The sequence below is a fragment of the Ambystoma mexicanum genome, chromosome 8 (assembly GCF_040938575.1).
Source record: "Ambystoma mexicanum isolate Mex_15411 chromosome 8, UKY_AmexF1_1, whole genome shotgun sequence".
NCBI lineage: Eukaryota > Metazoa > Chordata > Amphibia > Caudata > Ambystomatidae > Ambystoma > Ambystoma mexicanum.
In genome coordinates this window covers 406,046,049-406,059,850 of record NC_090929.1, presented here as the reverse complement: position 1 = coordinate 406,059,850, position 13,802 = coordinate 406,046,049, and the positions used below count along the sequence as shown (strand labels likewise).

Sequence of the window (13,802 nt, the reverse complement as noted above, 5' to 3'; positions counted from 1 at the left end):
TCGCTCAGGATGGACGGACGATGCGTGACCTGCTGCTCCCCATCACACCCTCTCTTTCTTCCTCAAGATGTAACAAACCATATTATTATTTCATCCTTTTTAGGTGTTATGCCAACTGATGCCGTAGACATGCTATGCCTCCGACCGCTCCTGCTCCATGTATACTGGGGCCTTATCTGGCGGTAAACCTTAAATGTGGCGGTAGTGCTATTACCGCCACACTTAAGGGTCTGCTAGATCATGGGCTTGGTGGATTTGCCCCAGCTCTGAGCTGGGGGCAAATCCGCGGTAAATTTGCCAATTTGGCGGTAATAGCGCAAAAATTCCCTATTGGGCCCAATGGGGAATGAGGAATTCCCGAATGGGCCCAATGGGGAATGGGAACCAACCGTTCCGCCAAACCCGTGATCCGGCGCTAATAGCACCGGGTGGTTTTGCGGTAGCGCTAATAGCTCCGGCAGAAATAGCACCGGGGCTACCGTCCAACTCGTGATGAGGCCCTGGGTGTTTATCACCTTTAAATCCCTAAGTATCATTTGTAATCTCATGCAGAATTTCTTTGTCTGATCCTCATAAAATAAAAACAGTATTAATCATTATATGTTGCATCTTTGTTATTCAGTACTATGGGCCTCATTCCGAGTCCGGCGGTAACCCTGCCGGTGCTACCGGCGGGTTGCTGTCAGACTCTGAATAATTTACTAGTGCCTGACTTCCCGGTGCCACCGGCTCACTACGAGTCCGACAGCCAGGAAGTCATGCCCCGGTAAATTGTTAATCCCCATTCCCTTAGAGTCCTATGGGACTCTATGGGAGTGGGGACACGGGAGCACCGGCAACGCTAGCAACGATGCCGGTGCTTCCGTGATGGGTCTGCCTACCGTGGCCGCTGCGCTCAGCAGGTCAGGCACAGTGGCCACGGAAGGCAGACTCGTAGTTTTTCTCAGTCTGGAAACAAGGGTGCCAGTGAGTTTACCAGCACCCTTGTTTCCAGACCAGCAAACTTGGAATGAGGCCCAATGTCTTTATCATTTGATTGGTGCCATTGTTTAAGGTTATTTTCTCAATATTTCTTGTTATGTGATCATGGAAATGGGGTAAGCCACTCTTATCTGTTGACAGTTAATCCTTATTAGGAGATGTGCCCTCATTTGGTATTATGGCACCATTATTAGATGTGTCATCATTATTCAGTATTATGCTATTTTCATTAGAGGATGTGACATCATTATTCGGTGTTATGCCATTTTCATTAGAGGATGTGACATCATTATTCAGTGTTATGCCATTTTCGTTAGAGGATGTGACATCATTATTCAGTGTTATGCCATTTTCATTAGAGGATGTGACATCATTATTCGGTGTTATGCCATTGATACTGGGAGATGTGTCACCATCCTTTGGTGTTATTTCCTCATTGTTGTATTGGTATTATGTTAATAATACGAATTCTCTCATCGTTGTTCTCTGTTTTCCCATCATTTAAAAAATGTCTGTTGTGTTATTCAGTGTTATTTCAGAATGATCAGGGCATAGTAGAATATTAATCAGTATTAGGATATGTGTCCTCGTTGCTTTATGTTCTGGCATCGTTATTAGGATTGGGTTATGGTTCTAAGGATTGGAGTTGTGTTTTTGGTGTGATATTTTGAAATGACATTGCCGTTTTCTATTGCAGTTGCCGATGGACCATGGAGGTGCTCTGTAAGTAGAACCCACACATACATACATCTGTGTTATGCTTTTTGAGGTTGTTAATTTCACAATGAGGCTGGGGGTTACTTACCTAAGAACATGTTAGGTTATTTACCTCGGGGCATGTTAATTACTTGCACGCAGCTTGTGCGAGGGAATATTGAAAGATAAGCCAAGATCATGCACTGCACATTGTGCACAAGTGCAGTGACATTTCCTTAAAAAATTTAGCTACTTCGAGGGTACCTGGGGGTAGTGCTTTATTTGCTCCCTTCATGGTGCTGCTTGTTAGTCCCTATGATTTAATCATTCCAGCTACTGACCTGTACACCTATTTCTTTTACTTCTACTTTCCGTAGCTATTTGCGCCTTTTAGCAGTCAACAAATATTACTATTCTTAAGCCTTGAGCTTACTACAAAGATTGATAAAAAAATGACAATACACACAAATAGTTCCTCTACTCTTCGTCCTTTGCAAAGAATCCAGAACAGGACTGTGAGGCTTGTCCTTGGCCTCAAGCCCAGGGACCGTATCTCTCTAGCCCTGAAATCTCTCCACTGGCTGCAAGGATCAAGTTCAAGACCCTCTGCATCGTCCACAAGGCTTTCTGGGGCCAGGCCCAGCAGTACACCCAACTTTCTCTTCCAAAATACACAGCTGCATCCCTGGAGGGTCGTGAGAGCCCAGCATGAAATGTCTTAAAAAAAGAAAATGTTTTTTTAATTTGTTTTTTAGATTGGAATAAATGGGCAGGGGCGGCTCACATGGTCGGGGTGAAGCATGAAACTGTCTCAGGCACCAATGAAAAAGTGGCCCGCAGTTGTAAATGGATATTCATTCCTTTAGTCACAGACTGTTTGAATAGTACCCAAGGGGGTGCTTTGTGTAAAATGCAACTAAATTGTGATATTTAAAGAATATTTATTCAGCAACAATGGTCAAAATTACTAACTGCATAGTGAAGTAACTCATCAAACTGGCCCACATTGGCCAAAAAGGTGGCCCATCTGGACTGGCCCGAACAAACATTTTGCATTTTTGGTACAGGCATTGCCCTATAGGCCAGACCGAGCCTGGCGGCTCCTCCATAATGGTGAGGGGGCGCCCAACCAGTGGCCCCCTCACCCATCATGGAGGAGCAAAGGAGCCAGCCCAGTGAAACAATGAGCACTCCCTCAGCTGCTTCTTCCAGCTGAGGGAGTGCTCCCGGGCTGGCTGTACTGTCAAAGGGAAACACAATTTCCCTTTGACAGTTCAGTTCTCCAGCTGCACATGCTCACTGAGCCATGCAAGGCTGGGGCATTTTGCTTCACCAGCATTGCATAGCTTATTGGAAATGCTGGCTGGGGCATTGCATGTCAGCATGTGCGAGGGGGAGCTCCTGTGCCTCCTCGCACATAGGGACAGAGCAGCCTGGAGCCAGGCGTTTCAGCACCCACGGGCAGGCCCCTGCAGAAGGTACGTTTATGTTAATTTATTTTTTTATTTAAACAGGTATATGGATGCGTGTATGCTTGTGTTATGAGTGAGTTTATGGTGATGGGTGGTCGTGTGATTGATAGAGTGATTGCTGTGTGAATGTGTGTGCTAGTTTGTTTTGGTCTGTTGAGCTGATTTTGGCAAGTGGTGGATAGAGGGGCGAAGGAAGGTTGTACAACAAAGGCATTTTAAAAATTCTTAAATGCCTTTGTTGCACAATCCCCCTACCCACCTGCCAAAATCAGCTCTCCTTCTGAGGCGCTGTGGAGCCCAGGGGACAGGGATGGTATTTTTTTACTGGCTTTCTATTATAGATGTCCAGTCAACAATACCATGCTTTCCCCATTGGCACCCGAGCGCCTTGAATTCACACATAATCATGTTGATTATGTTAGGCCAAGTGGGACCCAGGGGACAGGAATGGTATCTTTTTACTGGACATCTATAATAGATGTCCAGTAAAAAATGTCATGCCTGCCCCCTGAGCCCCCAGCGCCAATTGCACATTGTTGGCTATTTACCCTTTTTATTTGTAAAGTATGCTCAACAATGCAACATTTTAACCCATTTTTTAAAAAGAAAATTAATGGGGGGAACCCCCCCGAAACCTCCTTGGTTGATTGTTGATTCCAGTTCTTATAAGACCTTGGCTTTCGTGGCTTAGCCGACTCCTTAGCTGAAAATTATTCTGTTTAATTCAATTGCTTTTGTAACTGTGACACTGAATCACATAGTGGAAACATTCATTCTTTATTTAATCCATATGTATCTATGAGATATATATGTATATGTTGGCGCTTGCCACGATCTAACTATTTAAAAGCATTTGGCTAGTTTCGTGATTGCTTTGCTGCTTGCACTTCATTGCATCTGTACACGTTTAAACTAACTATCTCCATCATGTTTGAGGCATACGTTTCTTTATCTTGATCTCAAGATGTTACTTATCCTTGGTACTTCTTTGTTCCTTGTAAATCGTCTGCCTCTCTGGTCTGGCTATCATAGGGAGTCGATTCAGCTTCGTATGACGTCACCATTCATCCTTGTCATTCAGTTTCTTTGCTTCATCAGGAATCTCATTCAAAAGGCCATCATATTGTCTTGGATGCAAGTATGGTTTCCTTAATGGGTACTTTACCTCCCATATTCTCTTAGGTAGAGGTATTCTTATGGGTACTGGACACAGCCCTCTCTCTTGTCTTTGCTGGTTTAACTGTTCAGTATAGGTCACATATTTTGGTTCATACATTTCAGGTAATGTAGGCGGGCCAGTGGAGTGGGGGTACTTGGCTCCTCTTCTACAATGGTTCTATGTCCTTACATCGCCAGCTGTTTTTTCATGGAGTTTTTTGCTGAAAATGTTTAGCCGAAAAAACTCATCAATTTTATTTATATATTCGGGGGTACCCTATTGTCTAGTCTCTATTCCCCACACCCACCTACCCTTTATATCCCCTTATACCCCACCCCCCTATTTTTCAATGCGTTTTTTCGGCAGAATATTTTTGGCAAACCACTCAGTGAAAAAAAGCCTGGTGATGTAACAACATCGTACCGAAAACACTAACACACTAGACCTTTCCATCCATTGGATAATCCCTCATGTCTGGCATGGCTGGATGTGTCTTTACAAGTTTACCATATGAAGGGGGGGACCATTTTCTTGGCATTTGGCATTTTCTGATGAATTCCATTCCAATTTAGCATCTCAGAAGTAGATTTAAGAAGCATACATCAGGATTATTTTCAACCTTTATCTAAATAAATTCTTTTGTGACCAAATTTGAATCCCTTTTACACTATCAGGGATTCTAAAGAAACCATGGCATGTTTCAGACCATACGCACACTAGGACCATATGCACCCCTCTTAAAGGGTTTACATGAAGTAAGGATCATCTATGATACGAGAAACCCTGAAGGGCACTATGAAACTCTGATATGATACCTTAATTCCTCTTGCAGACCTGGGAAACCCCCCAGCTTCCTCATTCTTGTTCTTGTCCTTCCTTTGCGGTACCAGTGATGACGTGCGCAGACGTCACTGGAAACAGGAAGCAACACCAACGGCAAATATTGCTCCATAAAGACCCAGTACAGAGGAGTGCTGGCCAAAGGAAGTCTCCAGAAGGACTCCTTTCTGAAAGTGCCTAGCACCGGGCATGCTCTGTGCTGAAGGCTTGGGCGCCAGGTGTCCTTTGGTTGTGTCCATCTGCAAGAGCAAGGGTCCTCTTTCTATTGCCCACGTTTATGGAAAATAACACGTGTGCCCTTTTTGCAGGCCATCGCTCATAACACTCGCTGTGCATAATCCTGCATTATGCAAGAGGAAGGAAGTGCCTGGCGTAAGTTAAGAGGCATGGTGGCCCCGCGACACAGCCTGTCTCTCCAGCGAGACAAATGCATTTCTGCTTTTGGGGAGATGTGGCAAGACCAAGAAAAAAGTGCTTTTTCAACTGAGAGGTTGAGGGAGGGGAGGGCACAGTGTCCGACTTTTGGGATGGACACCTGGCTACTTTGCACGAGGCTACTGAAGACCTCTGCAGGTTTAGCAACTCCTTCGCGCTGTGTCTCGCTCAGCCGCTGGGCCTTCTCTTAATACCCCTTCAGTTTTTTGGATTCGATGCTGCTTCATTGAAGCGACGAAGCTTGAGTTATTAAAAAATATGAAGAAAAAATGACCTGTTTACTAAGACTTGAGAGATGTAGTGATGGGCTTGTCAAGCCAATGAATAGCAAAGAATCCATTCAGGTTTTCTGAATGACCAAAAACGATGCACATTTCCTCCATTCAAATATATTATCCGCCTCATACCAAGTTGTGTGAAATGGGTTAAATGGGCGGTAACACCACCCAACTGAATTACCTTTACTGCCAATTGGTCTGGTGGAATTACTGCCAGATTACACGTGGTAGTGTAATAGGACTGTATAAGGCTTTTTTGGTGAATTAGCGCAGCAGAATTCCACCAATTTTGTTGATTTTTTGGCAGAGAGTTGGAGGATTCAACTCTAGCACGATTCTGGAGGTAAATAACCCACTCCAGGGCCATACTCGTAGTATGGAAAGGGGGAACATTGGCAGTAATTCTGTTACTGCCAATATTTTCCCGCTAGGCAATACTTGTGATGAGGCCCATTCATTTTTAAAATAGGGAGCCTCAAAGCCAGGACCACTAACACTCCCTTACTGGACTTGCTCTATTTACTTCACCCTTCTCCCTGCACCAGGTCTTTCAAACTTGGATCTTTTTTTTCTTCCTTTGCATTCTCATTGTCACTAAAAATCTACAGATCACGCAGAATCCATCGTAGACCCCTGACGAGCCTGAAAATCAATTATATTTTACAGAACACCTCACACTTGTCCTCTCATCATGACTTCATCATGAATAACATCTGTTAAGGGCCTTTTCATCTTTGCTAAAACACGGATTTATGATGACACTCTCAAAGAAGCCTTTTCTAGACCATAACTTCTACACTATTTCAAATCTTCTGCATGAGGAGAAATTGGCTGTAAAATAGGTGCACCTCTGGGGTGACAGCAAACACCTCCAAGGTATAGTCCAGTCTGGTTTCAGATCAATGCACACCATTGAATAGGTTTTTATGATGTCAGAGACATCCACCCCCGAAGAACTAGGCACTAATCAGCCAACCTTAATTATCCCCATGGACCTATAAGTGTCTCTTAACACTTTTGATTGTGGGATAAAACTTGATTTGGCCTTACAAGCTCTGCTCTTTGTTAAGGTCTTTTCTCTCAAACAAGTTGCAACAAATTAAAAACTCTCTCCCAGCAAAATCATCAGATTGTGGGATAGTGCAGGGACCGCCATTAACGCATGCTCTTGTTAATGTTTACATTGCCTGCTGCTCAAGACCATGACGAGTGTGGATCTGAAGTTACTGATGTACTCTGAAGGCACTGAGATAGTTGGGCCATCCAACCCTCCATGATAAGATCAGCCCAGCTCCTTGAGGTCCTGACGCTGCTGCCTTAACACTTTGCAAGGATGGATGAACAGTATCAAGCTTTCCCTCAAAGAGGTTAATCCCAAATTATGGTCTGTCCCTTCCCTCACTGACTCCAGTCAAGACCATTTGCAATCTCAAAGACTCCATGATGGTAATCCCCCCAAAAGCAAATATACAATTCAACTGCTAACATTCCTGTAACTACCACCTTAAGTTGGACTGCATCATTAACCCTTACTTCTCAGCCTCTCACAGGATATTACTCACCATGGCCATCATCCATTAAAGAATTGGTTATCCCAACTATACAAGCAAGGCGCTCAGAAAACAAGGAGCCCAGACTTATCTTTAACTTAACACCATCCCAACATTCGTCACAGATCTTACATCAACCACATTTTTATCGGTCTTAAATTCATGGCTCTCTGCCTCACTAACAACGTGAGGTATGACTGTATTCCACCTAGGAGATCTCGCCAAGCCGTATCCACCATCTACGACTCTAAGATCACGAGACTCCATGTCAATTACCCTTCTGAAATTCTGAAAGCCTCACCTAGTAGTAGTCGCCCTTTTTCAGCCCCACTGCAGATTCTATTGAACACTTTATGGTACCAAATGTATGTTCTTCAGAGATGGGAACATTTTCACTACCTCCAGGTGCCAGCTGTCATGTAAACTATTTTTCAGGATCCTGTCAAAATGGATGATGAGAAGCCTAAAAATACAGCATTTGCAAGATGTACATGAAATGCAATTTTAGGAATACTTATTTTAAAGATCCATATGAGAGGATCATTGATGACCTCTTCCCTGAAAGTTATAGTCTGCTTCTGACGACTTGCGCAACTCTTGCCTCCCACTACTAGCACACCATGCAGGTAGATCTCTTAACCACCAAACCTCTTCCCTCTGGAACCCAATACCCCTGTACCTGTGACTTGAACCTGACCGTCTGAACTTCAGACAAGCTCTGAAGACCCTCTCATACCTTGCAGCACAGGACTCTTAATCCCTTTCTCCCATACTCTCTGTTTTGCCCATCTAGTCCCTCATCTAGTCTTCTCCTGCTACAAAGTGCTTCAAAACTATACTTTAAGGGTTTCTGCACACCGTCTGCTACACACAGGGCCTCATTTCAAGTTAGCCGGTCCGGTAAGTACGGTACTGGTAAACTTGCCGGCACCGTAGTTACCGGATCGGCAAACTACGAGTTTTGCTCATGGGTGCCTTTTCACCCACCGGGACCGACCTGGCAGGCGGAACGGCACCCACGAGCAGAGCATGTCAGATGCACCAGCAACATTCTGCGTGGTGCCGGTGCATCCGACCTCCCCATTCCCATTGAGCCCTGTGGGGCTCGAATGGTAATGGGGAGTGAATGTTTCTGGCCCCTGGCAATGGGGAAATACAGGGTCCGCCAGGATTTTAATGGCCCTGTATTTCCCCATTGCCAGGGGCCAGAGAAATTCGCAAGTTTGGTGGCAGCCTGGCGGTTTCACTGGGAAGGCTACCGCCAAACTTGTAATGAGGCCCACTGTCCACTGCCAGAGATACCAACCGATATGAGGGTGCTTCAGGACATTGCCTCACAAGCACCACCTAAACGGCATCACTAAAGAGATGTTTCCCTAGCGGCACCCCTACAAGAATACACCATGGCCACACCAGATGGATGCTCCAAGTTGCCCACTGGGTTCTCCACTAACTCCCCAGCTCTAACATTTTCAAACCCACAAAATTACCATGGGGTCCTTACAAGTTTGCGGGTCCAGTAATAAAGTGCCAGAAAATGACATGCCTTAACATTACAGTGCCACTTTTACATGTCCCCAGAAAATGAGCATGCCATTTTATCAGTGGCATGCCAGTAGTATCTCATCCAGGCACATCGTCATGTTAATTTACGTTCCCGAAATAGGAATCTCAGATTGCTATACCTTCCAGATCATTATCATGCCAATTTTAGCTGCACACTTTAAGCACAGGGGCATGCTTGTCATCTTCACAATGGCCACAGAAAACAACCATACTAGGTTCACATTGCCTCCAGAAAATAGTATGCCAGTTTCAATAGTTCTGTTCTACTTTTCTCCACTTTAGGACATTGCCGTGGTAGTTACATTTCCCGCAGAACATTGCCCCATACCACGTTTACATTGCCCCAGAGCATTTCTGGGTGGCACAGCCATGCTTGCCCAGAAAACTCTCCTTTCCCACTTTTACATTGCCCCAAAATGTAGTCCAATACCACTTTCACATAGCTCCTAGAACGATGCCCCATGTCAATTGTACCAGACCATTGCCAATGCCACTGTCACATCTGCCATGACATTTTCACATTGCCCAGTGCCACTTTTATATTGCACCGGAACATGTTTTGTCTCAAGTTCACTTTATTCAGGACAGCACATGCAATTGTCACATTGTTCCATGCCACTTCAGCATTGCCTTATAGCACGTTCACATTGCCTATAAGGTATTGCACAATATTACTTTCAAATTGACTCCAGAAAATTGCCCCATGCCACCTTTACATTGCACCAGAAGATTGGCTCATGCCACGTGCACATCCCCCTTTCAACTATCATATGTTCCCCAAACCTTTCCTATGGGCTCCTGAAAATATTCACACAGCAGGCGCATACATTCAAACACAGACACACCCATGCACACACATGCACCCACACCCACACATGAACACCCCTGCCACACATGCACACACATAACGTATTCACTGCCCTGTGACAGTCACTGCCCCAGGTATTGGTGCACACAGTCATGCAAACACAAACACGGCATGGTGAGGGGAATCCAGACCTGGTGGGGAGTCACTCAGAACTGAGCCACTCCATTTATCTCACCTGTCCCTTCTTGTGCACCAGGCTGGAGTGGGATCAGCAATTTGGTCCTGCCTGAAACCTGTGACAAGTAGTGTTTGGGGTTAAGGTGTTCCTTTCACATTCCTGAGGTGCGGCACATGGGGCAGGCTGTTCCCTGGGAGGCAGAAGTGGAGCCCACCCCAGCATCTCATGCGGCCGAAGCTGCTTTACATGTCACCTCTTTGCCGGACAGCAAGTGGGGCAGGCTGCAGCACTGAATGCCCTGACCCGTTGGACAGGCGCACTGATACTGGTAGGGAGACTTGTCCGGCAACATCCGTTGGCCCATGTGGATTGCAAGTACGTTGGAGCCCTATCAACCCGTTATTGAAACTTGTTATTGGAAATCCTTCAATTAAGTTTGGTGAACGGGGCAGCATCTATTTTTTTATTTATTTGTTGTTTTACCCTTGCTCCCACCGTGATCCATTTCAGCAAGTTTGCCATCTGTTTTGCGGTAAACCCGAAGGGTAGTTCTGAATCTGCTATGTTGGACAATTAATGCGCAGGCGGGTCTGGGGGTGCAGGGAGTGACCGTGCCATTAACCCAACTGCCATCCCGACGGCCTCATTTCAGGAAGCCTTGCTTCTGCACAAGCTCCCGGCCATTAGCTTAGAACTCCCTGATTCTCCCGATGATGGACATACCTGACATCCCCTGTATTACACCTGGTGTGGGCAAAGATGAGCACATTAATCAGGGACTGCACAGCATCGAATCGTGAAATAGTGTGCCCCAAAACTGGTTACAGGAGGAGGGGCTACTAGCCAGGAAATACCCTAGGGGGAGATGCCAGAGATGATGTGACCCCAATCATGCAGGACCGGCTACCCGAACCAGAACCGGAACTCAAAATGCTGTTGCTGCCCCTGGCCCCAGACAGACGCATGACTTTTACGGAATATGTGGAGAATGGGGAAAATACGGGCAATATGGGTCCTGTAGTTAACTAGTGGGCCTCATTATGACTCTGGCGGTAGCCGTGCCGGTAAAACTGGCACGGCTGCCGCCAGAGTCATTTTTTTCCCGGTTTCCGGAATTGGCAATTACCGGTGCATTACAGCCCTGCCGGACCTGGTAATTGCTCATTCCCGGGCGCCGGAAAAAAATGCTCCCCATTCCCATTGAGCACCATAGGGCTCAATGGGAATGGGGAGGCCGGATGCACCGGCACCATTCATAAATGGTGCCGGTGCATCCGACATGGTCTACTCGCGGGTGCCGTTCCGCCTGCCAGGTCAGACCTGAAGGGCGAAAAGGCACCTGAGAGCAGACCTCGTAGTTTGCCGGTCCAGTAACAATGGTACCAGCAAGCTTACCGGTACCGTTGTTACCGGACCGGCAACCTTATAATGAGGCCTAGTGTGTTGTTAATACTGCAAGTCACCTCCCTATGGACACTAATGTAAATATGAAGGGGCTAGTCAAGCACACAGAGACCGGTTCAGTTACCCCCCCACCCCCCTTCCCGGTATAGCCGCTGTGCATATCCCATATTCGGCTGTAAATCCTACTGTAAAGGAGGCACCTATGGCTAGTGGGTGTATATGTAGCCTTGTTCTGAGGCTACCTTTGGCTCTCCTAGATGCTTATGGAAGAGGGCGGGGGGACAGGGGAGCCACATGCTAGACCGGATGATGTCCTGGGGCTCCAAAATAACCGGCGATGATAGATCCCCATAACATTATAAACATGACTAGTACCGATTTGGTGGGGTTTGGACCCGGTAGTGAACCTATAGAGAGTACGGGTAGTAACAGTGCACAGATGATTAAGGCGCGCCAGGCAAAAATCCCTCCAGGGCCCTCCGCCTCCACCCCTAGGCCATTGTCTCATGTAGCACAACGCCCCTCACCAATATCTAGTCAGCGGGTAGATGGTATTTCTAGTGCCAAACCAGTGTCTGACAAACTAGTTAGCAAGAAAGGTTCTGTGGCATGTAACTACACCCCACACGGTACCAACCCCAGGGCCCGTGGATCACAATATGGGCAGGGCATGGCAAACAGCAAGGGGTGCAGGGTTCGTTTGCCAGTGTTAAAGTGGATATCACAAGATCGATGAGTACCTGTTTGTCTTGCCGAAGGTCTTGGGTTGGCAGCCAGACTGTCTGTTCTTCTCCGAAGCAAGTGTAACGCGGGTATCCAGTCCAGACCTCAACCCAAACTTAACAACTGGGCGGAGGGTGAACCGACTCCCAACGTCACGGTGTGCTCACCCCTGATTTTCGTGACGTGAGGACAGTGCAAGCACTGGCAGGGGGAGCAGAGAGTGGTCTGTCCTTCCGCAGCAGTAGATGATATATCAGGTAGCTGGCGGATCTTGTCCACGGCGGATGAATTACCAGGCAGGCAAGCGGATGCTGAATTTCCAGGCAGGCAAGGAGAGGCTGAATTTCCAGGCAGGCAAGGAGGCTGATGAAGTCAAGCACCAAGGGAGAGGCAGGCAAACAGGAGCGCAGAAGGACCCAGAGAGAATCAAGTAGATAGTGGTCAAAAGGACAGGTAGGGACCTGAAAGGGACTAGCAGGTAATGGTAATGGCCAGGGGAACTGAAGGGAACCAGGTGGGAGCAGACTGGTAGAAGGCAAAGGCCAGGGAATAGGAGGGAACCAGGGGGGAGCAGACTGGTAAGTGGCAACAGACAGAAGGACAAGGAGGAGCAGGAAGGCCAGGGAGCCCAATACAGAACAGGGAACCAACGGGCAGATGAACGGAGCGAAGACACGGTCAAAAACAAAACCGCGTAGAGACGCGATTGAATTTAGTCTTGGCTCATCTTATAGGGCCGCCAGCACCTGAGAGGCTTGGACCGCAAGCCGCCTCGTTCCCAGGTGCTGGCGGGCCCAGAACGAGGCTTGAGAAGCAAGCTCTCGTCGCTCCGAGTGCCCAATATACTGTGCATGCGCGGGCGCGAGGACACGAGCGACCGCGCATGCGCAGTGGAACATAACTCCGGATTCCCGGAATACCCCGGGGAGCCGAACCCCAAGTGCGGAAGCGAGAATAAATCCGCCAAGAGGGAGCCGATCGGACGGGAGCGGAAGGGCCAGACCGTCGGGTGAGTGGCATGACAGCCAGGGGTAGTATTCTTGAACAAGGTCCCCAAGCTTGTCCTGACCACTTAGAAACCAGAGAAGCACTTAACCCGCAAAATAGCGAGATCAAAGTTAGACCCAACCATATGCACAGGAATGTCCGCCTTCTTGAAACTAGATCATACTTTCCTGTGCTTTCTGGCACCAATGCAGTGCCATTGGGGAAAAGGATCTTGGATAACCCCACCAGAACAATTGAACCTGTATTCCTGGCTGAGTCGAAGAAAAGTTAGTTGGGCTCTGAGACCGTTGTTCAAAGGGGCGGGGGGTGGGACCTCGTACCTTAATAACTGTTTCTTTTGCACCTTCATTGTTTTATTAATTTGTATGCGTTAGGATGTACTTTTATGGCCTCATGGCCGAAATAAAGTTATACTTAAAATAAATATATTAGGCTCTTGGGCTGCTGTCAGACAATAGTTGTCTGGCAGCCCTGTCCTTATTGCATCCTACATGTGCAAGACATGCATCAGTACTGAGGTCAGATTGACACGTTGGTCTACAATGAGTAGGACCAGTAGTTCTGAGCAGGACTGGTATATATTTCTAGGGACAGTACTAGCCCTGACTGTATGCTGCTTTGTGACAGAAACAAGGCTTCTCAAAAGGACTGATTTACTTTCAATGAGACAGTATCAGAAGTGATCATCAGACTTGCTATACATT

At 46.9% G+C, this 13,802-nt stretch overlaps 1 protein-coding gene across 1 annotated transcript in view; it reads left to right on the top strand.

Annotated features, from left to right (window-relative positions):
- LOC138471997 (tumor necrosis factor receptor superfamily member 8-like) overlaps positions 1–13,802 on the top strand; it is a 321,803-nt gene that overhangs the window by 193,186 nt on the left and 114,815 nt on the right. Inside the window, exon 8 of the mRNA XM_069609903.1 lies at positions 1,679–1,704. Coding sequence (XP_069466004.1) covers positions 1,679–1,704 — 26 coding nt within the window. The remainder of the gene's footprint in view (positions 1–1,678; positions 1,705–13,802) is intronic.